Here is a 23,796-nt window from a genome sequence, read left to right as displayed (position 1 = left end):
ATCACTATCAGCTGTCGCAAGATTCGCGTAATTCTTTGTTTTTATCTGAAATTCCGTAACTATCATGCTTCTGCCATTCTTACACTTGTTTATCTTGAAAAAAAAAAAAAATTAGTTTAATATATATTTTTTTAAGTTGTAATCGAGTCTAATTATGAAACATTTTTCATCATCATTACTTATGTATCTTTCTTGATAAGCTAACAACATAAATATGCATTTTTTGTATTGCATTTACATGCAATCATTTCACAAATATGTGACAAGATTAAGAACGATACTGAATTATGAGCCTGAACAAACTGTCAGACGACTAAAAGTTTGCAGTGTAATCCCGATGTGTTCTTAAGAAAACAATAGATTACTTTTCTACTACGGACCATAATATGAGTAATTTCTTTTGTACACAAATACAATTAAAGTGTGCAATCGTTGGATAACGATATGAAAGTAAACTTGGTTAGTCGCTTCCGATTTCTCCACGAAAATACTTTACATGTTCTTCATAAAATTGTTCGTTCGTGTAACATGTTTTTGAAGTTTTCATGTAAATTACATAGTCTATAACCTATACTAATAATAATGAAGAGGAAACATTTTTTGTTTCTTTACCAGGCTCCGAAACTACTGAACCGATTTGAAAACTGTTGGAAGGCTACCATCTTCCCGAGCAACGTAGGCGGTATTTTATCTCGGTACGGGCAGAAGTTCCCACGGGACACGGATGAATCCGCGGGGAATCGACTAGTTACTTACACGAGGTTGTTTTAAACTGTTATTTTTTTTCAGGAGCTAAACACTAGCCCTTTCCGATATTTAAGTCTGATTTTAGAAGTATAATTTTGAAAGTTTGAGGCAAGGCCATGTATAAAAGCAATGTTGTTAAATTACGCAAGTAAAACAATACCGTAAGACATCATGGGCTATATTACTCCTAAATCATGAAATTTAAAAGAATACAAATTATGATACGTAATTTAGTATCGCAGCCTGATTAAAAGGATTTTTATACACATCTTAACTTACTTGAATCAACTAATCACTCCCCAAGTAACTATAAATACTCAAAACTTTCTCCTTCATATAGTAAACTATGTATTACCTAAGGGTCGTGAAGGCAAGAACCACGGTGACTTCGTCTGACCCCACTCAAGGGAAGGCTGTGACATTTAAACAAACATGTTTTACACGTTATTATTGATTTTCCATACACATTTTCCACAGGTAAACTTTTGAGAAAATCGTGATCAAATTCATGGTTTTTAAATGGTTTAGTTAAGCTTTGTATCTTTGTTCATTGAAGTGAATTAAGAATCTATACTAACATTGTAAAGCTAAAGACACGTTGTTTGTTTGAGCAGGATATCTTCAGTTTCTGGTCCGATTTGGAAAAATCTTTCAGTGTCATATAGGCCATTTATCATAGAAAATTATTGGCTATTTTTTATTCAGCTCCACAATGTAATTTTCATAGGATGCGAGCCAAACCTGAGAGTGAATGATAGATCATCTAAGTCGATTTGTATGGTTCATCATCATCATCCATTGATAATGAGCATGGAAAAAATTGCTTTTAAGAGTAACAACGGCATTTACATTCATACTCATTCTATTTTACTCTTAAAGAGACAAAATTAGATCAGCGCGAAATCAAATAAAAAAAAAACAGTTTCGCGTATCACCGTTAACTAAAATTCGGATGCGTAACAAATACGTTCCGTTTTACGAATACAATATACCTCTAGGAATCGATAAAACCAATCGATTATATTGTATAAGCCATTCGTTTACGCGTGTGTTACCTAACAGTATCCACACACTGCAAACTTTTAGTCGACCGAAAGTTGGCCCGATGGTTGTCAAAACAATTTTTTTTTTGAGAAAGTCATGAAATCAATCAAAGTTTTTAGTCGGTCCAATACCGGCCAAATACCAGATTTTTGTAATATGCGTACTCCCATTCATCTTCAATACTTTATTTATGTAAATATGTGGATATTTGTTATTGTTAAATAAATATTAAGTAGCATTATAATATGGTACTGTCCCCTAAACCAACGATAATGTCCTATTCCTGTTTAATATCAGGTACCTAAGTAAAGTTTTTTTTTGCGCAATTTTCGTTCATATTTATTGTGGAGTCTTACGATTTTGACAAATATTCTCTTTGTTGAATTATGAGCCCCAACAAACAGTTGGCCGACTAAAAGTTTGCAGTGTATATTACCTAACAGTTCCTAATTGGATAACAGTGTTGATCTCTTAAGTTTTATGTTAGTGAAACCGTTACTTTTATGTGGATGTGACACGCCAAGGGTATTAAATGTGGAGCAGTTCTTTGGTAAGAAAAAGTAGGTCGTTGGCATGAAGTTTGTAGATATTTTGGAACGGATTTTTTAGTGCAGCTTGCAGTAGTAAAATTGACACTTGAATAAAGCCAGAAGATGCTCTATTTTTGCGTAGTGTGTGTGTTTTAATTGCTGATCGACTGCTCTATGCACACAAGAATGACACTGCACAACAAAATAGGATTAGACCTGCCAAGATACGCATTGTATAAAGTTAAGAAAAGAGCAGGCCATTTGGATGTTTAGGTATTTATTTTAATGCAGATTAAAAAAGAAAGTCTTCTAGATTTACATATAACGAAGATTAGGTTACGTATAGATTGTCTGATTGGTCTAGAATTATCTTTAAATGCAGCAAATTGAAAGGTCATAGGTTGTCTTTATGTAAGTATATTTTTTAAGTGTATGCATGGATTTCTACTTCCGTATTCACTTCATCTTTATTCAATTCTGACAAAAACGTCATTAAATAACCTGAACTCATCATCTACCTAGCTTTTTCAAAATTATATGTTGAGATCGCCTTCCAGTCTAACTGAATGAAGCTGAGTACCAGTGTGTTACATAGAACGTCTGTCTATCTAAACTAGGTACTAAAAACAGTTACCCCGGAAACACGAAACCCTCTGGCATGACTGGTCATCAGACTCACAACTTAAAAATCCTTAAATAGCCAACCCACCTGCATTGTGCATTGTGCTCAATCCTCATACCTTCTCTGTATGTCATCAGGCAAAAAATAGGTTACTCATATCTGACCTAATATCACAGGTATGTAACCAAGTACCAGTGAACAATAATTACTTCTAAAAGATCAGTTACAAAACAAACTTGGTTAGACAATAACCCATTAGCTGTGACGTCGGCGTTAACTGCCGTTATGTCAAGTTTATCAGTTAATGTGTCATCTCACGTGTTTGGAGTCTCGTTTATTTTAACGTCTAGACAGACAGTTAACTGGTTTTACTTGATATTTGTTGACATGTAAATGTAAAGTATAATCACCTAAATAATCATTGTTTACATAATTATTATAAGCATAATTTAATTTTCATTTATTTTTTTAGCAGCTAAGCATGCTTTGCAGTTCCTAGTTTTTGGGCAAACAAAACCTTATTCTTAAATAATAATTTGAAATAATTAAGCTATGCTTTAGTTTATAGATAAATATTGGAAATGACCATGAAAAAGATGCAGACAACATAAGCAATCAACGTAAACATACCAAGACATGATAGACAGCTTGTCTACACAATTTCAAACGCGTAAAGGCTGTAAGATCAAAGCCATAGAAGTGAAGATATATGTAATAGAAGTAACACGTTTGCTTATGAATATACTCTTCATTTTGAAACAAGAGCACTTAATAAAGATCAAAAAGACCAATAGGATTAACCAAATTATCATTCCAACTTTAAACCGTTTTAACAAGCATCGTTAACCACCAACCATTCATTTGACCACCGACCTTGTCTCGCAACAGTCTTGTCAAAAGCGTGACATTATTGATGCAAAAACTCGTCAAAATCATAAGTTAGTAAGGTCTTGTTACACAAAGCATCAGTCTTGCTTGTTGAACACTCAATGAAGTGAGGTCGGTTATATTTCTTCCTTTATTTATTTCATGTGATATTTTATTGTGTTGCAAAATATTTATGTAGACTGCCAGTTGTTTCATCATTATAATTCGTCTTTTTTGGAATATTGTCATCATCTTTCAGTACTTGTTTGAGTTCAATTCGATTCTTTCTTTCTTTCTTTCAGACTCTTCAATCCTTGTTTGCTATAACACATTGTTTGACGATCATTGTCTTATTATCTGCTGCTTTTGGACCAACAACCTCTTCCATTCAAGCTGCTTTCTATTTCTACCCATCTCATAATTTTTTTCATTTTATATCTTCTCATCTCTTCGGTATCATGGAATCTATTCTGATTTTTAGTAAACTATACAATATTTCAACGTTATAATCTTAACCAAACCTCAAGCCCCACTTCCGATTAAAATATATTTAACAAAAATAAAACTAGTTAATTACCAAAATGCATTTGATTCGTCGGCCGAGCCAAATGCGCAAGGTCGTGCCCTCAATACGCCACTCTCACTTCGTCGAGACAGACTGACGGATTGCTTTGTGGCTTTAATACCACACGAAGAGTTGGGTATTAGGATTGAAGACCGAAATCATCTTTTGTGCCGAGCTAAAATAAGTCTGGCTATAGAAAGCTTACTGTAGAGGTTACGATTGAAACAATGGATGTTAAATATGTACTTGATGAAAACTATGCAACGAATCGTAGGTATATTTTTTAAGCATTTGTAGTGCAGCTAGAAGTAAAGTAACTTTTGTTTTAAAAAGCAACTTGTCAAAGCAACAAATTTAGGATTGTGTTATCATTATCTAAATATAATTTGGGACATGATTTGTTAAAATACTGACTATTTAAATTGATTGCAATGTAAACTTCCTCTCTCTTATTGATTTCACTTTGATTTTTACAGTCCCTTTTTTATACCACAGGCCATTCCAAGTTTCCATGTTCACAATATCCTCTCCTAACCTTTCCAGTCTCTTTTCCACCCAATCCATCTTCACCTTTATTCAATCCATCAATCGTTTAACCAGTACAAGACCAGACTACATCGTTACCATGAGTCACGACATTTGCTTAGCATTGATCCTTCTTGAATGCTAATGAGTTAATGTTGGATGTTAGCTCATGTAGCTTAAGGATAATGAGCTCCTCGAGTTTGTATTTGGGTCAATGGTCTGCCAAGTTTTGTTGGTCACCTTTGAAAGTAAGTTTTTGATTTACACTACTGACTTATTTTGCATAATTTGAAGCAGTAAATAATTTTATTGTAATGTCAATGTCTCCTGTTTGATGTGTATTTACTTCAGTTTTCAGTTCACTTTTGAATTAATGAATCACATTTGAGCAAGAGTCGACTTTCAGTTAAGTATTAAGTTTCTGCCTGTCTATTATATGTCTGTAGTCGTCTTGGAGAAGTTACGTTCACAGCAACAAAATAGCGTAATTCTTAATACCCAATAATTTGACCATACAACTGCCTGTCTAAGAATCATTCCCAGATCTTGTACATGAGCAAGACAATGCAATGCATTCTAAATTTTCTATTGAGCACAAAACAATGGAGGTACATAACAGATATATACAAAATGATATCGCAAGTCTGTTTGTTCGGAGTATGAAACCAACCAATTTAGGACCATTATGTTCGCTTGCACGGGAATATTGAAATAACAGTTTTAGGAAAATGTTATGTCATGTGTAGCTATTGTCTGTGCATACATTTGAAAGAAATAGGTCCTTTTCAGTAACCAAAATGCAGTTTCAAGTCGCTTTCATCACCAGTTAGATTTTGCATAATTCTCTTTTAATCATCATCATTCCTGCCATAGAACGTCAATTGTTGAACATAGGCCTCCGCTCCTTCCTTGATTTCCAAAATGTCTAGCTGGAAAGGGTCTGGCCTTTTTTTACTTCTTTTAAAACTTTTTTTTTATTTTTCATCTTTAGTAGCAATTAACTGTTTCCAAACCAAAATTATTTGAGTTGCTTCATTGCTGTTGAAGACCTCAAAAGCCTATTACATATTCCATTCTCACGTACCCATGATATAACACCCAAAACAATACAAAAATCTCATCAGATTTCACATCGAACTACATACGTCGTTCAAATTAGCCGTCGGCGGTATCTTGAGGTCAAAATCGCCATAAATTTGGACCAGACGGTCGAATGACCTCAAAAACCTATAGTAAATTACCATGGTTTGGTCATATATGTACTTATGGTGGATTTTAGTAGCTATATAGCTTCCGTGGTAATCATTGCAACTATTGTTGCTAAATACATGTTCTTTGTTGGGATTGCGTTGTGTTAATAGGTTTGCAGTACTTTTGATGTACTTAACAGAATATAGCGTTTTCGAAGCTCGTTAAAACTGTATGAAGTATATGTACTAATGGAGATCCTTTTAGAGATTGTAAAAAAGTCTATGGGGTTCCTTTGGTATGACCACATCCTGAAGTAATAACGCTTATACCATACCCGCATAGACCCTCCCATATCCTTCCCAGATTTTTATTTCTTTCTATGCGGTAAATGACCCTTCAAACAACGAAGACCACAGCATACAAAAATAGCAACAAAAAATAACCAGTTATACAATCCGCAGGCTTCTCCAGGAAGTTCTGACGAGCGGACAAGGGCTGTGGTAATGAGTAACCGGTCTGACCGGTCTATGGGTCACGTTAGTCTGTGGCAACTTAAACTTGCTGTACGGTTCTGCGAGGAAGCCTCATGATTCGCTTTGAGAAGGTGAAATGTAACTTGTGGTGTTGATTTTAAGGTCTAATTTTGTGGGGAGAAGAAATTTGTGATTTTAGCAATGTTCTTGGTGTCGAACAATATGCTCTTGACTCCTGTTGTTTTTGGAGTGTGATCTGAACTATTTAAATCATATTTTAATATTTCTCAATGTTCATCAGTTAAGTACGTAAATGCGAAAGCAATTCTATATATTTTATCTATTATATTACTTCCGTAAAATAATACAGAATAGCCGCGTACCCACCTAGCGCACAGGCTCGCGCGGCAGCCTCGCGAGCCAAATGCCTCGGCTGGTGTGGACGTGCCTCGGCCTGCCTCGGGCGCGCGTTTGCTCGACCGAGCACGGCTCGGCCCCGAGCCATCTGTTGTCGGTAAACTTGACGCGCTCAAAGGTGCCTCAGTGAGCGCTGTACGTTAGGTGGGGACGGATGTGTTTTGGCTCGCGCGCGAAGCTGCTTCAAGTTTTGTCTCTTGCCGTGTTTGTCTTCTGTTATTTTGATATCATGGGCAGTCAGGAGGAGTCCATTCGCTTAATACAACTGTACAGCACGTACAATGCGCTTTGGGACCCCAAAGATCCAAAATATTTAAACAAAAATCAGCGGGAAGACAGTTGGCGGCAAATTTTCGTTTCTTTAAACAATAAGCAGCTAGGAAAATAGCTGCAGCTGAAAATACACGACTGTCCATTACGAATACTCTCGGACTTATGATGGCTCAGCCTGCCTCGCGAGGCGGCCTCGTGTAAATTGAACAAAACTACTGAGGCTGCCGAGGGAGCCATCGCTCGCGATCCGGACACCGAGGCTGCCGCGCGAGCCTGTGCGCTAGGTGGGTACGCGGCTATCTGAATAAAGCATCTTCAGAAATGCAATCGTTCTTAAATTCGTACGAAACATACGTCAGCCTTATTTTGTGTGCCGATGATTCATTGCAACGGTAAATATTCCGGCTCTTGAACTAAAAAGGCTTTTACTTATGTATGTTAGTGTTTTTAACCTCAAAAGTGATGTCATATCAAATGTTTGGAGAATAGAACCAACTTGATTATAATAGGATCTGTTTGATGACCTTATTCTTAGCCAGCTTAAAAAAGAAGGTTCTCAGTTTGAAGATGTATGTTTTGATGGGGTTTTCAGCGTAGGTAGTATTTGTCACACTCAGGAGGAGTTAAGTCAGAACAATACTTCGGGATCACTTGTGTGATAACGGCAAGAAGAAAACATGATGCGCCGACTCCAAATAAAATTGGCATAAGGGCAGGAGGATGAGGTGGGCCCACTTAAATATGCCTCAAAAACATCTTAAATATCTGCGTGCAGTTTCTCAAAATTGTTGTTGAACCAATATCTGTGACTTTTATTACTCGTGCAACAGGATATGCTAATGATCTACTGCAGGCTGTAGACAGAATTTAGGTAGGAATGCGTTAAGCTAAATACCGACAGATATATCTTAAATCTGCTAGGGGAAGTTACGTTCAAAAAGGTCTATAATGGCAAGATTCAGAGAGAAAAAAATGTATAGGTACGCGTCGGCGCATGCTAGCATGTGTTTGCGCACAAAGGGTGCAATTTTGCGGACATTATAGAAAAGTTCGCACGTAATTTGTTACTGTTTAAAAAAATGTGTACCGGATAAAGATGTTGATGTTGAAGAGGGCATGGTTTTCTAAACACAATATAAATAAAAATATTATATTGTACTTTTGTTCGAAGCCAGTTAGAGTATGCGTCAGAAATTTGGAATCCTTGTTACCAAAAATATATTGATAGAATTGAAAATATCCAAAAAAGGTTCTTAAAATATTTATGTTTCCATCAGAAAGTTCCATATAATTCCGAAAATTACCTTGATCTTTGTAAAAAGTATCATTTGCTACCTCTGTCAATTCGTCGTGAGATCTCTGACTGCATACTTCTATTAAAAATTTTCAAAAATGACATTAATTGCCCTGAACTTTTATCGAAATTTAGTTTTAATATCCCATCCAGAACCCGATATAATCCACCTATTTCTGTGCCATTTGCATCAACAAACTATAGGAAAAATTCTTGTATTGTGCGTGCAAGCAGAAACTTAAATAAGTTAAGTAAACAGCATGATATTGATTTGTTTAATACTAGTATAGTCACGGCCAGGCGGCGTCTGAGTCTTGAGTTTTTCAAAAACAACAATGTGGAGTAATCACGTAGTTTTTATGCGCTTTTATTATATTACTAAGTAGTACTGTTCCTTAGTAATTTAGTATTCTTATTTTTTTTTCAAATTGTAGTTCATGGTTATTTTTATAGTCTAGTGTTAAACGTGAGGACTTGTTATTGGCTATCCGATTACCATTCAAAATTACAATGTGTTTTATCTTGCTGTAAGTCTTTCATGCTGTATAAATAAATAAATAAATAAATAAATAAATAAATAAAATATTCTCTATACCTAGTCAAACACCTGTCCTATGAGTCATATTTAATAGACACCGATTGTTTAACTATTGTGCCTACATCGTGGACAGTGAAGTGGTTAATGTTAAAACCATCTATATTTATATGAGCTAGTAAAACTTACGTGCAAGGGATCTTATCATAGCTAACAAATTATTGCCTCTTTATTGCACAGTAACTATAAATTATTTTTAATTAATTGGCTGATAGTGATCAGCAAGGTTGACTGTATAGTCTAGCGGCTAGCCAGTATATTGTGTTGTATCCCCACTCCCAAATGACGTAAACTCACGCTCCGTATACTTGCCTGTATTTAATGTTTTACGTATGTAGAGGTGGGCTGTGAAATTATTTAATTCAGGCAGTTATAAAATCGCTTTATTTGCTCTCGTCATATAACTTTGCCAGTCGCGCAAGAATCAAAATGGAAAAACTAAAGGTACATGCGCAAGGCATGATATGACTTCAAAATGTGGCAAAGTTACTTGCAGTTCGCACCATCTAACATTTCGTATCAGAAGTGTTTTGTTAAAATTTTTGTCAATTTGTGAAGCTAATAAATCGTAGCTTATTTCGGACAAGCATCGCATCGCTTCTGGATAAGATCTATAAGAACATAATACGCAAGAATTGAAATGGCTAACTTCAAAATTAGTTGTGTGGCGTGACTTTTAAGGAGTGTTTAGTACACTTATTTTAACTACCTTGACGACACTAGCAGCCAACTTTGGAGCTGTATTTTACGAGACTACTGTAAACTAAAATTAAAGTTTTAACTTCTAATCCATACACAAGCTAAGATTTCAGCATACAACACATAGTTTAAAAGATTACCATCTCACTATCAGCACAGTTAAACAATTATCAGGTATTCAGGTTAAACCGCACAATAGCTGTCTAGACGCGCCCGATTCGACGACTATTGACCTGGTTATTATGAACAATGACTGGATAGGCGTGAATAGGGATATATATTGTTTGTGTATCTAGGCTAGGGTTTTTGGCACTATCAATTTTAGTAATGGCTAGCTGCTGTGGAAATGCCCTTATTTGTGAGTAGTGGTATCAAAAGTGAAATTAGGTTTGTGCTTTATCTTTCTGTTTTTTATAATTTGTATGCTTTTTATTGAAAGATTAATGACTAGCTTCGAGTACCTTATACCCATTGATAAAATCGCTCACCGGTTTGTACAGTAACTTACAGCCTACCAAATTTAATGGGCTATCAAAAGCTGAAAGAATCATTTAATAGGAACACTAGTTTCTAAGATTGGTGCTTTCAAGCAAGCAAAGAACTCTTCAACTTTATAGTATAGAAGATGGATTTCATTATTTTAATCCCGGTTAAATACAAAATACTCTACTTTCAAACAACATTAAAGTGCAACGCTGGTGTCAAAAGCCAGTTGGTACAAATCAGCTGAACAAGTTACAACATGCACAAAACACCATTAACTATTATGATAGCTACCCGTAACTAAACTACGGGTGGCATCCCCAAAAAACAATGGTTCAGTGATACCCGCAAACAGCTTTTTTCTTTCTTTCTTTCACTAATTGAATCATCAGCCTTTACCAACCGTAAAGTAGCAAAAACTAAACAAAAGACTGCTTACTATGAAACTAAGCAGGTAGTAGAAAAACTATAGCTTCTCTCTTTGACGGCCTTAGGAAGGGTTTTTTGTAGAACTATCATCATTGTTATGTAAATTACTGTCAATAGGATTTAGCATCTCCATTTCGTGGGTAATTCTGATAGTTTGGCTATTTACTCAGAAGCCGAAGAGTCTGACGATCTGTCTTGCCGCGGAGTATAAGGTTCCTCAGGTAACTGGGTTGAGGAGGTCAAACAGGCAGTCGCTGTTTAAAAAGTACAGTTGGAACAAATGATTAGAGGGTCTCAATAAGTAGGATATTACTATGTGGCATCAAAGCACCTGTAGTTTCATCTGATTCCCATTTTTTCGAAACAATAAGTATAGTACAAGTACTGTGTGAAACATCGAGAATTTGGTCTCTTTACATATCTGTTCAGCAGTTTGGTATTAACATAGATTGTCAGATTGTACGATCTTGTACGTAGGTACACAAGATTACCAGGGCAGTGCATCAGAACGCTTCGCTATCTTAAATATCTAGCCTAATGGATGTTTCTAGATTTTAGTCTTCTTGCTCAGCCTAGCGTTCAGGTCGTGCACTCATAAGCAAGTATTAGATCTTTTGTTTCATAAACTTCCTAAGGAATATGACAAATATGGCTTCAAAAACAGCTTTTCAAATGCCTGTTTTCAAATTCAGATGCCCAGTGTTAATATGTGAAGTGCAATTTTAGAAATATAAGCGCCAAAGTAGTCGTCTACAAAGTATGGACTTGTGTACATAGGTACCTAAAATGTTACCGAATTAGGAATGTTTAGGAGATAAACTGTGTCACTTGTGTAGCAGAAAATGGTTCCTATGAATGGGGTTTTTAACATGAATTTAATAGAAAGAGTAAACTCTGTCATAGACCTTCTTTATTCTTTAAATCGTGACATATTTTGTATGTTACCACTTGTATATCATGCACCATTCTACCGATCATGGTTAGCAAATACCTATCTATCTTAACTCAGAGATCACCTTGAGGATTTTGTACTGATCTGACTGTGAAGATATCAATACAGATAAGATAGGTGCATACAATTGATAACAATACGGCAATCGTTTAAACTGAAATGATGAAGTTACGGCGAATTGAGAGGTATTACCGAAATGCAGTATTGGCTGATTACGTTAGGTTTATCAACCACTAGGGATTTTGCAATTTTAGGTTGTACTTTTGAGTACTTTATAGTGTCTAATACATATTGTATATTTTTCACTAATAAATAAACACGAAATTTTGAAAAATGAAGTAGTTTTATGTTTAAACTTTTAGCTATAATTGAACCTTTAAATTGGCAATGTTTTTAACGGATTATGGAACTTAATAGTGATGAGCAGTCATTACAGATGAAATAATTTCCTGTAAGAATCTGTCCCGCGAACTTAAGTTGCTTAGCTTTTCTTGGACTTGGAAAAAGACCCAGATTTTATAATAGTTTCGGAACGTACTTACCTACGCATTTTATAGCTTTGTTTCATCAAATATCTACCAACTAAGTATTTAATCTACCTATATATAATACTCCCAAGAAAACACACATTTTACTTTAATGAAACATAACTATGTAGTACTTAACGATCAAGTAGAATCGATTGAGTTACACCATGACGCACTGGTACCATTACCTAAGAGAGGTTAACGAGAAAATAATTACTTAGTGTTCTTACTAAACATAGCCTTGTTTGATACGCTTTTATGTATATATACAATGCTCCAGTTATTCCGAAAACTGGTTGTTTGCTACAGATTTACTAATGTCTAGAGCAGTTTCTTTAAGACCTGCAGCATTTTCATCTATCCAGATCAAAAGCTCCTAGCTATGTTCTCTTGTACGGCGTTAATGCTGTGTCCATAGAAAATCCAATTTGGTTTAGCATTTTATCGTAAAACCGTAAAAAATAGAGCCGAGTTTATTGGGGATCGCGGGTGAATTGCATTTAATCAAAATTCGTTGGAGGTTTCAAAGGTTGGAGGATTTTGGTTAAAATAGCGAAAAGTTTCCTTTCTGTATCTCGTTTGTTTCTGGTTTCTCCAAATACTTATTTAATTTTATTTATCTCTGAGTAATAATTGGTTTTAGACTAAACAGTTTCTTTATTGTCTTTTGACTAAATATTTAGTTTCTCAATTATGTTGCAATCTTGTTAACATCTTAAGGTTAAACTAGAGCTAGACTTAACTTTTTATTTCGTAAGAAATCTTGTAAAAAACGTTTAAAAATTAGTTAATAGTTAGCTAAAATGTTAGCATTAATCAGAAAATTCATTAAACCATAGGCTTCCTACTCAATTAATATTTACATAAATACAGATAACGAATCGTATGAATCAGACAATTAACATTTTTTACACAAATGCCAGTAAAATCACGATTATTATGTTTTGAGCACGTTTTGTTCAATCAACTTGTATTTGATCCATTATTAGAGGCATATTTAATGACGTCATACAAGTAGGCATACATAATTATGTTAGTTGAAAAACATGATCAGATTGATCTTTCGTGTTTCGTTTTTTGTTTTGTTTTTCGAAAATCCCTAAATTATTGTCTTAGATTACACGACAGAAGGCTTTTTGTGGCTTTGTACTTCTTCCACAACTTTATTACCTATGGTTTTAGATATTTAAATAGATGAAGACGTAAGTAAGAAGTAAGTTTACCTAATAAGTATATCTACTGACCTATCTAGCTATAATAAGTAGCTATCTTTGATCACAGGATAAGAACTATGAAACAAGCATTTGATATTTAACACCTGAACTGATTTTAAACACGGTTTAAATCTTAGAGATGGCAGCAATACACAAACTTATTACGTTTGCACTTATAGGTACCAGGTGCATAACAATAAAAGAACAATACCTAGGTAATAGGTATATAGGTAACGAGAAGTGCTAATTAAATAGAAAGTGATCTTACACCACCAAAAAATACTTCAATAGAAGAAAGAATATAATTCACATTAGCAACGTCAGCAAATGAAAGGACATAAACAAAGTGTATAAATTGCACAATTTCAACAACCGCAGACCCGCCAGTCTTTCTAAAAAATAGAACAACTACAATAACAATACAAAAGAACCTTAATCTCGAAGAATTAAAGTTGATAATCCATTGTGGCCAAACGTTGAACGACCGCAAAAATATCAGTGCACATCGCGTGCTTGATTCAGTAACAAACAGTGAAATTGATTGACTCACCTCGACTTTTTTGGAGTATTCTTCCGTCACGCGCTCCTGTTCTTTCTTCAGCTCCTCGTTTTTATCCAGGAGGGCCTTGCCCAGCTCTGCAGCCAGCAGCAGGTCTGACTCCTTCTGCTGGAGCTGTGCCCACAGGTCGTGCTCCTGTCCAGCGTCCATGGTTGCAGTTGTCCTTGCGGTCGACATTTCTCTCACATACGCTTCCAAATCCTCATAAAAATGTTCGTCTGAAAAGCTCAGCGGTACAGGAGTCTTCCTCGTACCACTTTTACTTCTGCTCCGCCTGTGCTTGCTCAAAGGTGTTGATGTTCGTATGTTCCCGTTGCCTACGAACTGAGTTTCGTCTGTTATAAAGTTGGGTGACTTGTTGCGATCTGGCGGCTCCGGTTCAGTGTTATCTTTACTACTTCTACTAATATTTGCACTTACTTCACCGGCCATTTAATCAAACGAGTCTGTTTCAAACTACTGAACTAACTTTGCACTATTTTTGTGTAGTTGTTCTTTTTAAATATTTTGTCGATAGCTTGTTGGAACTTCACAGTTTTGGGGAGTTTTATTTTGAATATGCTCTTGTTTATGTCGAAATCCTTTTTTAAGGCCATTATAGGGTATTTTTGGATCACAATAGTAACATTTCCGTGACACTGGCACTCACAACACTGCACTGTTTTGTCGATACACTCGCGGCGGGCGCAGCACAGATGTTGCCTCGACAACGGATCGGACACAACAGTCGGCCTGCGAAACCTTCCACCTAGAACAACCCGCCACCGACACAGATTATGGCGGCGGTGAGAGGGGCGAGTAGGTAGTAAGAAATAAATAATTTAATGTTTTCTTCAAATTCTAGTAATATTTACTATGTATAATTGGAGAAAGGTTGTCAATTTTGATTCGATATTTTAGTTTTATTCCTAAATTGAACAGTTGTATAAATAAGGTGTAATGTTAAACCAACATTTAACTTTCGTAAGATCATTATCAAACGATAACAAAAGTGAGTAATTTTACATCGTTATTGTATCATTTGTGTAGTATGCAAGTAGTATCTAATTGCGGATCCAATTAGTCATAACGATAAGAAAGATTAAACGTATACCAATAGAAAAGGTATTAAAAGAAGGGCGAGAACATTAGTAGACCTACCTGAATACCTAATTGTATAATGAGATTAAAAAAAAACTAGTGATGAGAACAGAAAATGGTTTTATTTCGCCTTTTAATTTTTATACCATTGTGAAACTTTTGAACTCATTTTTCTTGTAAACAATACAAAAGGTATAAATCTGAAAGTTATTTCGATAAAAATGACACCCAAAAAACACCGCCAAGTATGCAGAAAACCCGCGACCACAAAAATCGCTTCTGCAATCTAATCTTTGGCCTAAATCAACACGTGCGTCAGAGCGAGACGCGAACAGAAGGGTAACGCCAAACCTTCACGCCAGACAAGGACAGCGATACTCATCAAGGTAACACAAAGAGAGTGGTCAAATAAAATGTCGAAACATTTATTTTTATTGTTGGTTAAACATCAGGAAATGATCTCATAGCTATCCTATAAAAATCGCATCTAAATTAAACCAGTTTTTATCGTAAAAACGGACCTTGAAATGAGTTTATTAGCTTTGAGAAAATGTACACCATAGATTAAGATTTTTAAGCGGATTAAGTAGATATTATAATGTTGACATAAAGGATGTTTGTATATCCTTAAATAATATTTAACAGAACATTGAGGAAATGAAATTCAGGTCATTGGCAATATTAAGAGAACAGGCACTTAAAAAGTTGTGGTTTCCAAAAGCTGTTACTTAAATGTTATTAACACCGTGGTTTCAAATATTTTTGAATTCCTTATTCCTTGATGTAGGCCTCAGGGTTTCAAAAATGTATCTTTTCTTTAATATGAAAGCAATTTTTTAATCAATGAATAGGCGTCAATCACACATACTTACAAATCAAATAATCTCTTCTATTGTCTATATTTAGCAGAATTTTCAGACCGATTGCGAAGACCTACAAATCCTAGACTTACATAAAACGGCTTGACTTTACGTACGGCGCGAACGTCAATGTAATCTCATTTTAGTGGATTAGTCACTAAAACTTAGATTTGACTTATATCTAAACCTTTTAGGTGTTATTTGATAAGGTTTTAGTTGGAGATTCACTTGACCAATTTGAAAATAAACAAAAGCAAAAAGCGGTAATTTTGTGTTTTTTTGGGAAACAGATTTTGACCTTTATTGCACAACTAGCACCCGCTAGCGGTTTCACCCGCTTCCAATGGGAACTACTCCACGCACCTAGATAAAAAAAAACCTTTAATAGGTATCTCGTTACACAGAAATATTTTTAAATCGATCCTGAAGTTCCTGAGATTTGCGCGTTCTAGCAAACAAATAAATTCTTCAACTTTAATAAATTACGTGTAGCTGAAGGTGGTCAAATTACAAATTGTAATTGCACACAACACACTAATTCTTAAACGATGTTTAATTCAATCTTGTATCTGCTTTCATAAACGCATTCCATAATTCATAGACTACTTACTTAGGGTATGCCGCAGATCGTGCGACTAAGCGCAAAGTCGTGAGTTCAATCCCCGCGCGTGGACTTTTGTCCGGAAGTAGGGAACTAAGTACTGTGTAGTTTAAGATGGTAGAAACATGGTTTTAATGTTGGTTGATGGTCGTTATTTATTAATTTTTTTTTTTTGGTTATGTTGGGATGTATGTAATGAAATGTGAAGTTTTAATCGCCAGGCCGGTGAAAAAAAAATTTAATATGTCCGAAAAAATGTATATGTAACAATTTTTAGACTACATAAGGGTGTATATGGGGTAAGTTCAAAAGGGTGTATATATGGTAAGTACATAAGGGAGTACATGGGGTGAGTACATAAGGGAGTACATGGGGTAATTACATAAGGGAGTATATGAGGACCGAACATAAGGCAGTTTATGGGGTAAGTAGGTACATAAGGGAGTCTATGGGGAGAGTACATAAGGGAGAATATGGAGAGAGTACATAATGGAGTATATGGAGAGAGTACATAAAGGAGTATATGGAGAGAGTACATAATGGAGTATATGGAGAGAGTACATAAAAGAGTATATGGAGAGAGTACATAAGGGTGTATATGGAGAGAGTATATAAGGGAGTATATGGAGAGAGTACATAAAGGAGTATATGGAGTGAGTACATAAGGGTGTACATGGGGTAATTACATAAGGGTGAATATAGGGAAACTCATAAGGGAGTTAATGGGGTAAATACGTAAGGCAGTATATGAAGACGTACCTACTGTCTTAATAAGAGGGTATATGGGGTAAGTACATAAGGGAGTCTTTGGAGTAAGAACATAAGGGAATAGGTACATGGGATAAGTATACATGCATAGCATGTATGTGTAGTTGCTTCAGTTGTTTTAAAAATAATAAAACAACTTCCAATATAAAATTACTAAATAAAATAACTGCACTAATTATGTTCAAATAAAACGCACAATGCAATTGAAGCTACAAAATTACTTACTACAGCATAAACATAAAAGTTCGTATCTAAGCGACAATATCGATTCAACATAACTTCTCATAAAGAAGGAACGTCGTGTTTCTAATAATTACGAAAGTTATTAAAAAATTATAACCATGGCCGTCCTAATAGCACCAGCTGATGATATGGAGATGGAGAAGATTGCGGAAGATGAACTGTCCAAGTTACAAAGACAGGTAAGCTTATTTACGGTAGTTTTAAACAACCTCAGCTTCAGCTCTGGGTTTCTCACGCTCCTGAGGGAACTACTTCTTACACTCAGATAGAGAGTAGCTCATTGAAATCGGTTCAGTAGATTTGGTGTTTCAGGTTTCATCACAATCCGTTCAGCTGTTAAAGAGTGACTGAGGAACAAACATCTAAGCACACGAACTTACATTTTTAATATAAGCACCACCTGGATATTTGTTGCAGGACATGAATATCCCAGACGAAGAAGACAGAACTATTGTAATTTTTCTTACTTACAAATTGTTAAGCTGTATATTTAGATCATGATTTTTTAATAGCACTGGTTTAACATCTGGGCTATTCCAGTTCTGCCTATTGAAAAAACACTTCACAATAATTTAGTATTTTTTTCTTTGTAATTAATCTCAGTTCAGGGTGATGGAGATAGACCGTGCCAACGTGTTGAGCAGTGTGCAACCCACCCTCAGGATGCAGAAGACCATCATAAACACGCTCAATGCTGACCTAGAGAAGATCATGATGGAACTCAAGGTAACACTTTCAAAACAGAGAGATAACTAGTCGATTCTAATCACTTGAGTCGATTTGAAATCTAGCTTCTGTTCTATTCCAGAAAGAACTACCACCCGGATAAAAGCTAGTAAAAACTTAAGCTATATGTATAACCCAAGGCCTGCCGGGGCTGCGGGTTGTTCGAAAGAGATGCCGTGGCCCTGGTACATAAAAGGCCTATGACGGAACACGACGGTTTTTAGTCAGTAAGAGTCTGACACTCCCTCACCGTCCCTCGACGTCAGAAAAAAAAAAGCTATATGTATAACACAGATAATTTCCAAATCAGTCCATTAGTTCCTGAGATTAGCGCATTCGAACAACAATTTCAGTATAGATTTTTATCACAATGATCTGCCATAAATTGATAGTAAAAATTTTAGACTCAAGGAGTATTAATTTCCACAGTTCACCAAAAGCACCTCAAACCTTATGGAAGGCGCCAGGAACAGAGAGAAGCTGATAGCTCTACTGAAAGACCACGAGAAGTATGCAGCAGAGGTGAAGGAACATCGAGAGACTATCAAGGAGCTGGACTTCCTGTTGAAACAAGTTCAGAAGGAGATCAAGTCGCTAAGGCAGAAAGTCACCGGGTTTGAAATTGTAAGTACCTAAGAATATTTTTCAATTTTTAAAATTGAACTTGATATTTTGGTCCCCGGAAATCGTATTTTGTAATAATATAAACATTTCTGTGCCAAATATTTTTAGTCTAATCGTAAGACAGAATAAAAAATGAACGCCTAACATTTTCGAAAAGGCAAAACTATCTCTCCGTCTGTTAAACACTGCAATAATTTTACCTAACCCGCGTAATTTTCAGCATTCTAAGTAACTGTTTCACGCGGTTTCACCCAGGTCCCGGGAGAACTTCTTCACGTACCCAGACCAACTAAAGCCTATGTTACTTAGGGATAGTCTAGCTTCCCAACAGTGAAACATTTTTTCAAATTGGTTCAGTTGCTACGGAACCTATAGGCTGCAAATAAACAAACAAATGTTTTCTCTTTATAGTATTATAGTAAAGATGACTTAATGCTGTACCATTGAACTGCTAACTTTTCCTGTCTAGGCATACGCCAATGTTCTGACCGGTCAGACCCTGATCAGTCAGCTGGAGAACCGACTGGACACAGCCATGAAGAAATTCAACACCGTCAACAGCGAGAACTACTCCATGAGACTACATATCGACAGATTGCTTAGAGACCGGTAAATATTGATCAGGGGCTCAATTCTGCTAAGTTAATAATGTGACAATTGGATAACAATTGAATCTCTATAGCAGTTTTAACCATACCGGGAATTCTGCTACTAATATAAGGCCAATCGTAATTTCAATGACATTTCATTGGTGTGTCATGGGTCTTTTTTTTAAAGAAAATCTTTGAAAACTGTCTGATACCGGCTAAATACCTGATCATTGTAATGTACCTAGTAGCCATCTTCATATTTATAAGCTCAAACAAACTATCGGCCGACTAAAAGTTTAATACCCACGTTCATGTTCAAAAGACCGCTCACCTCAAGGGATCTATCAGACAGAGAGCGGTCAGTTTTGCGTTCTAGCTCTACTACTACTTCTTCTACTTGACCAAAGCGGTCAGAATGCCTCCTTTGAGTATAACTAAATAACGTAATATGACACAAAGAACGGAAACCGCTTGAATGCTTAGGGTCAATTCACACTGAAAGAGCAGCGGCCGGCAGCGGCCGTAAGAGCACGGAAAATGTAAGAGCGCGGCGCGATGCGGCGCCGCGCGGCGCCGCGCGGCCCGCCGCGCTCACGCTCAATCCCTTGCAATTACGGCCGCTGCCGGCCGCTGCCGGCCGCTGCTCTTTCAGTGTGAATTGACCCTTAACCTCGTGACCGCTCCCTGTCTGATAGATCCCTAACATTCCCTTACCTCATCCATCCTCCGAGCCTTTTTCCCAACTATGTTGGGGTCGGCTTCCAGTCTAACCGGATGTAGCTGAGTACCATTCCCTTACCTCTTTTAAGGCAATTCTTCAACACCCACTGGAAGAACCAGCTCAAACGCCTGATGGATGGAAAGGCGATGATCATCGAGCTACTGGAACAGGCCATCTCGACTTATGACCAGCGCGAAGAGTGGTGTAACAAGTTGGATGCGCTTAAGGAGAAAGCTGCTATTGATTATAGGAAACATTGCTTGGTAAGGACTCTAATAGATCGTTATTTTAAACAAATATGTATATTAGAAGAAATAACTATATAATTACATTGCGGGATTCGTTTATGTAGTTAATAAAGTTTTTAACAACCACTTCATTTAGGATGCTTTGATACATATTTGGTAGGCATCATTTTTGAGATTTTGACATTTTCAAACCAGCCAAGGGGTCATTATTTAAATTGGATGATAAGTAGATGCTGGATCATTTCTAAGAATCTAAGATAGAATTTTGAGTACAGTCTAGAACGCATCTAATGTTAACAGCTAAGTTAACCTGCACTCATTAACTTCAATCCTTGTTTGGGCTGACCATCTTACACGGAAATTTCTTTCCGCTTCAGGCTGAACAATAAAATCATCATCAAAAAGGTTGACTAGATTCCTTCTGAACGTATAACTAATTAATAAGCATTAATGAATATGTATGAATAACTAATAATAACTAATGAATCAGAACGTATAACTATAAGGCTTTTTTATGTAACTCCACAGGAAGTCCGTGAACTCCAGCGCCAACTAGACCACAGCATGAAGCTGGAAGAGTTCCTGCGAACCAAGGGAACCGTCAGACTGACGGCTGCTGACGCTAAGGCTGAGGCCAAGAAGTTGGAACAACAGGAAGAGGAGATGAGGATCTATAACAATTACGTTAATATACTTGAAGCTCTTAAGGTAAGGAGAACTGAAGATACTATTATATTACTAGCTTCTCACAGCGGTTTCAAACGCTTACCGAGGGAACTGCTTCCCGCACCAGGATAAAAACTAGCTTAGGTACATATGTTTCTGGTACCTCAGCTACATATAAGTATTACTGCCAAGTTTCATCAAAATTATCATAATTCTTCTCACCATTATAAACTATCATCATTTTTGCGTGAAATAAGAAGCAAACTTTCGCGTTCATAATGTTAGTAGAAAGTACATATTTATTTCATTTTTTGCCGTATCTTAATATTTTAGGAGTTTGCCGGTGAAGAAGACGTGGACAAGCTAATCCAGGAGTTCACGCGTCGCGAGGAGGAGAACTACGCACTCTTCAACTACATCAACGAAGTGTGCACCGAGCTCAAGAACTTGAGTGATAATGTCAAATTGCTTAGAGTTAACATTGGTACGTTCATTCAAACATTTCAGTGATTCATCTGTTGTCAGCCAGGCTTATTATACACTCAACATTACAATAAAAAATATTTATCCATCATTCTCTCACTGGTCAGAGAACACAATTGATTGCACGCGAACATTTCTGAAATGTACTTACGAGAAACTGCAACCTTTGAGCGCGATCACATGATCCTTTCTGTGCTACTTACCCCTTCTCCACTTTTCCAGTATACTCCCTTATGCACCCTATACTTTATATACCCCCTAATATGTCTAAATCATATTTAATGTATGTGAATTTTAAGCCATATCGGAAAGATGTGCCCACAACCTTATTTGAAGACTTTTTGAAAACTCGCTCCTGAATCTACTCCACCCTAAATCACCCATATCACTTTCCCAACAGAGGAGGAAACCGCCAAACACCAAGCGAAGCTATTCCAGCAGCAGGACAGCATAGAATCCCTTCGCAGCACATTAGAAGAGAAGCGGCAGGCCAACGCCAGTGCCCGCGCGACGTGCGAGCGAAGCACGAGAGTGTTGGAGACTTTGTTGCAGCAGATATATGCGTTGGCACTGTAAGTACCAATATCCCTCCCAACATAGGAAGAAGCACCAAGCGAAGCTATTCCAGCAGCAAGACAGCATAGAATCCGTCCGCAGCACCCTGGAAGAAAAGCGGCAGGCCACCGCCAGTGCCCGCGCCATTTGCGAGCGAAGCACGAGAGTGTTGGAGACTTTGTTGCAGCAGATATATGCGTTGGCACTGTAAGTGACCGTTGCAGTTTTTAGTAAGCTTGTAGAAGATTGAAACATGTTCCATCTTTGCTCTTTGAAACAAAAGCTTTTGAAAACTTCAGTAACACCTAAAACAAAAAACTACTGAGTATGTATATTAATGTCTTTTACCTAAATTATAACCCGCAAAATCATGGAAATTACGTACACAATGGTAAGTCCTGCCCTGTTGACCTTGTTGCATAGCCCGACTGCTACAAATCGATTCCTGTGGTGGACTGAAATTACTTTGAAAAAACTTTCATATTTTGTCTGAACGGTGAGTGATACACCCGTGCTTCTGAGTCTTGCTTGTGGTCTCTCTCGGGTCGTGTCGGATTGCCGCCGTTCCATCGGGCTATGAGAGTGAAGGAATATTCTGTCATGTAAAGAGGACAGCCGCTGTGGCCGATCAGCTTAACGCCATTATTAAAATTACAAAATGCTTGATACTATACTTATTTTCTAATACTCCACAGGTCATCAGACTGCGACTCTCTGCCTCTTCTGAAGCTGTTGGGTAAACCGTTTGACATCAACGTGACCAACGCGCGTTTGTATATCAAGAGCTTGGAGAAGAAGGTCATTGAGATCATCGACCTCGTGAGAATTGATGAGGTAAGTATCAACACATTTACCACTTTGTATTGTTCGTGGCAATCAAGTTACCATTTTGAAGAAAGCCATTTGATATTTTGCACCAGTTTGCCCCTAAAATAATACTTAAAATGTAAAAAAAATGTTTTTATTCACGACTTTTTCTAGATTTTTTTTAAAATTAACCTCGCAATAGTCAATGGCGGTCCACAACCAAAGAACGTGTGGCTCATACTCCTTCCTCTCCACTGTTAACCTTTTTTTGTTTCTGCTCAGTAACCCGATTGAAATTACTGCTACTATACCTACTTTTATTTATTTAGGCACATACATTTACCATTACAAACTCAATGTGCTTTAATTTAAATTCTATAAATAAATAAATAAAACTTATGTTCGCAGCTGCTACAACGTCAAGCAGAAAGCAAGGAGCGTACACCACCGTCCACTCGTCGCCGCCGCGCCCGCGCCGCCGCGCAACGCACACGCGACACCGTGGCTGCACAGGCTTAGGACCATCGATTTAAGATCCCACTAGCGTTTGATATATCGGCAATGCGTGACAGATAATTATAATATAACATATATCTACTAATAATATGTGGCATGAGTCCAAAAAATGGGCACTCTAGCGGCCCCGTTATGTATCAAACGAACGCCAATCACTCGATTGCCGATCTATTTACTATTGTATACCTACGAATATACTTAGAATTATATTACATCATTTACTTACTTATAGCTGCAATATTTTAACAATGTTTAAGCGTGTTTTTCATAATCAAGACTTATACGTTACTCACTTATGAGAG

The 23,796-nt window shown here is 36.7% G+C and overlaps 2 protein-coding genes across 2 annotated transcripts in view; one reads left to right on the top strand and one right to left on the bottom strand.

The window, feature by feature from the left end:
* Window positions 1-14,761, bottom strand: part of LOC110371686 (bicaudal D-related protein homolog) — a 112,051-nt gene extending 97,290 nt beyond the window's left edge. The window contains exon 1 of the mRNA XM_021328043.3: window positions 13,998-14,761. Coding sequence (XP_021183718.2) covers window positions 13,998-14,438 — 441 coding nt within the window. The 5' untranslated portion in view covers window positions 14,439-14,761. The remainder of the gene's footprint in view (window positions 1-13,997) is intronic.
* Window positions 14,762-17,656: 2,895 nt separating this feature from the next.
* LOC110371700 (coiled-coil domain-containing protein 63) lies at window positions 17,657-23,533 on the top strand. The gene is made up of 10 exons (XM_064040585.1): window positions 17,657-17,737; window positions 18,162-18,284; window positions 18,714-18,908; window positions 19,378-19,517; window positions 20,308-20,482; window positions 20,996-21,175; window positions 21,467-21,617; window positions 22,017-22,188; window positions 22,867-23,005; window positions 23,387-23,533. Exons 1-10 carry the CDS (start codon window positions 17,657-17,659, stop codon window positions 23,495-23,497), a joined length of 1,467 nt encoding a protein of 488 aa, XP_063896655.1. The 3' UTR covers window positions 23,498-23,533.
* Window positions 23,534-23,796: the final 263 nt, after the last annotated feature.

This window comes from Helicoverpa armigera, chromosome 22 (genome assembly GCF_030705265.1).
Source record: "Helicoverpa armigera isolate CAAS_96S chromosome 22, ASM3070526v1, whole genome shotgun sequence".
NCBI classification, from domain to species: Eukaryota; Metazoa; Arthropoda; class Insecta; order Lepidoptera; family Noctuidae; genus Helicoverpa; species Helicoverpa armigera.
The sequence above is the reverse complement of the archived record's forward strand: the minus strand, read 5'-3'. Positions and strand labels throughout refer to the sequence as shown.

Coding starts and splice junctions, on each gene's coding strand:
- LOC110371700 (XM_064040585.1), top strand. CDS start 17,657: ATGGCCGTCCTAATAGCACCAGCTGATGATATGGAGATGGAGAAGATT. Junction 19,518..20,307: donor GACAGATTGCTTAGAGACCG/GTAAATATTGAT, acceptor ACCTCTTTTAAG/GCAATTCTTCAACACCCACT. Junction 20,483..20,995: donor ATTATAGGAAACATTGCTTG/GTAAGGACTCTA, acceptor GTAACTCCACAG/GAAGTCCGTGAACTCCAGCG.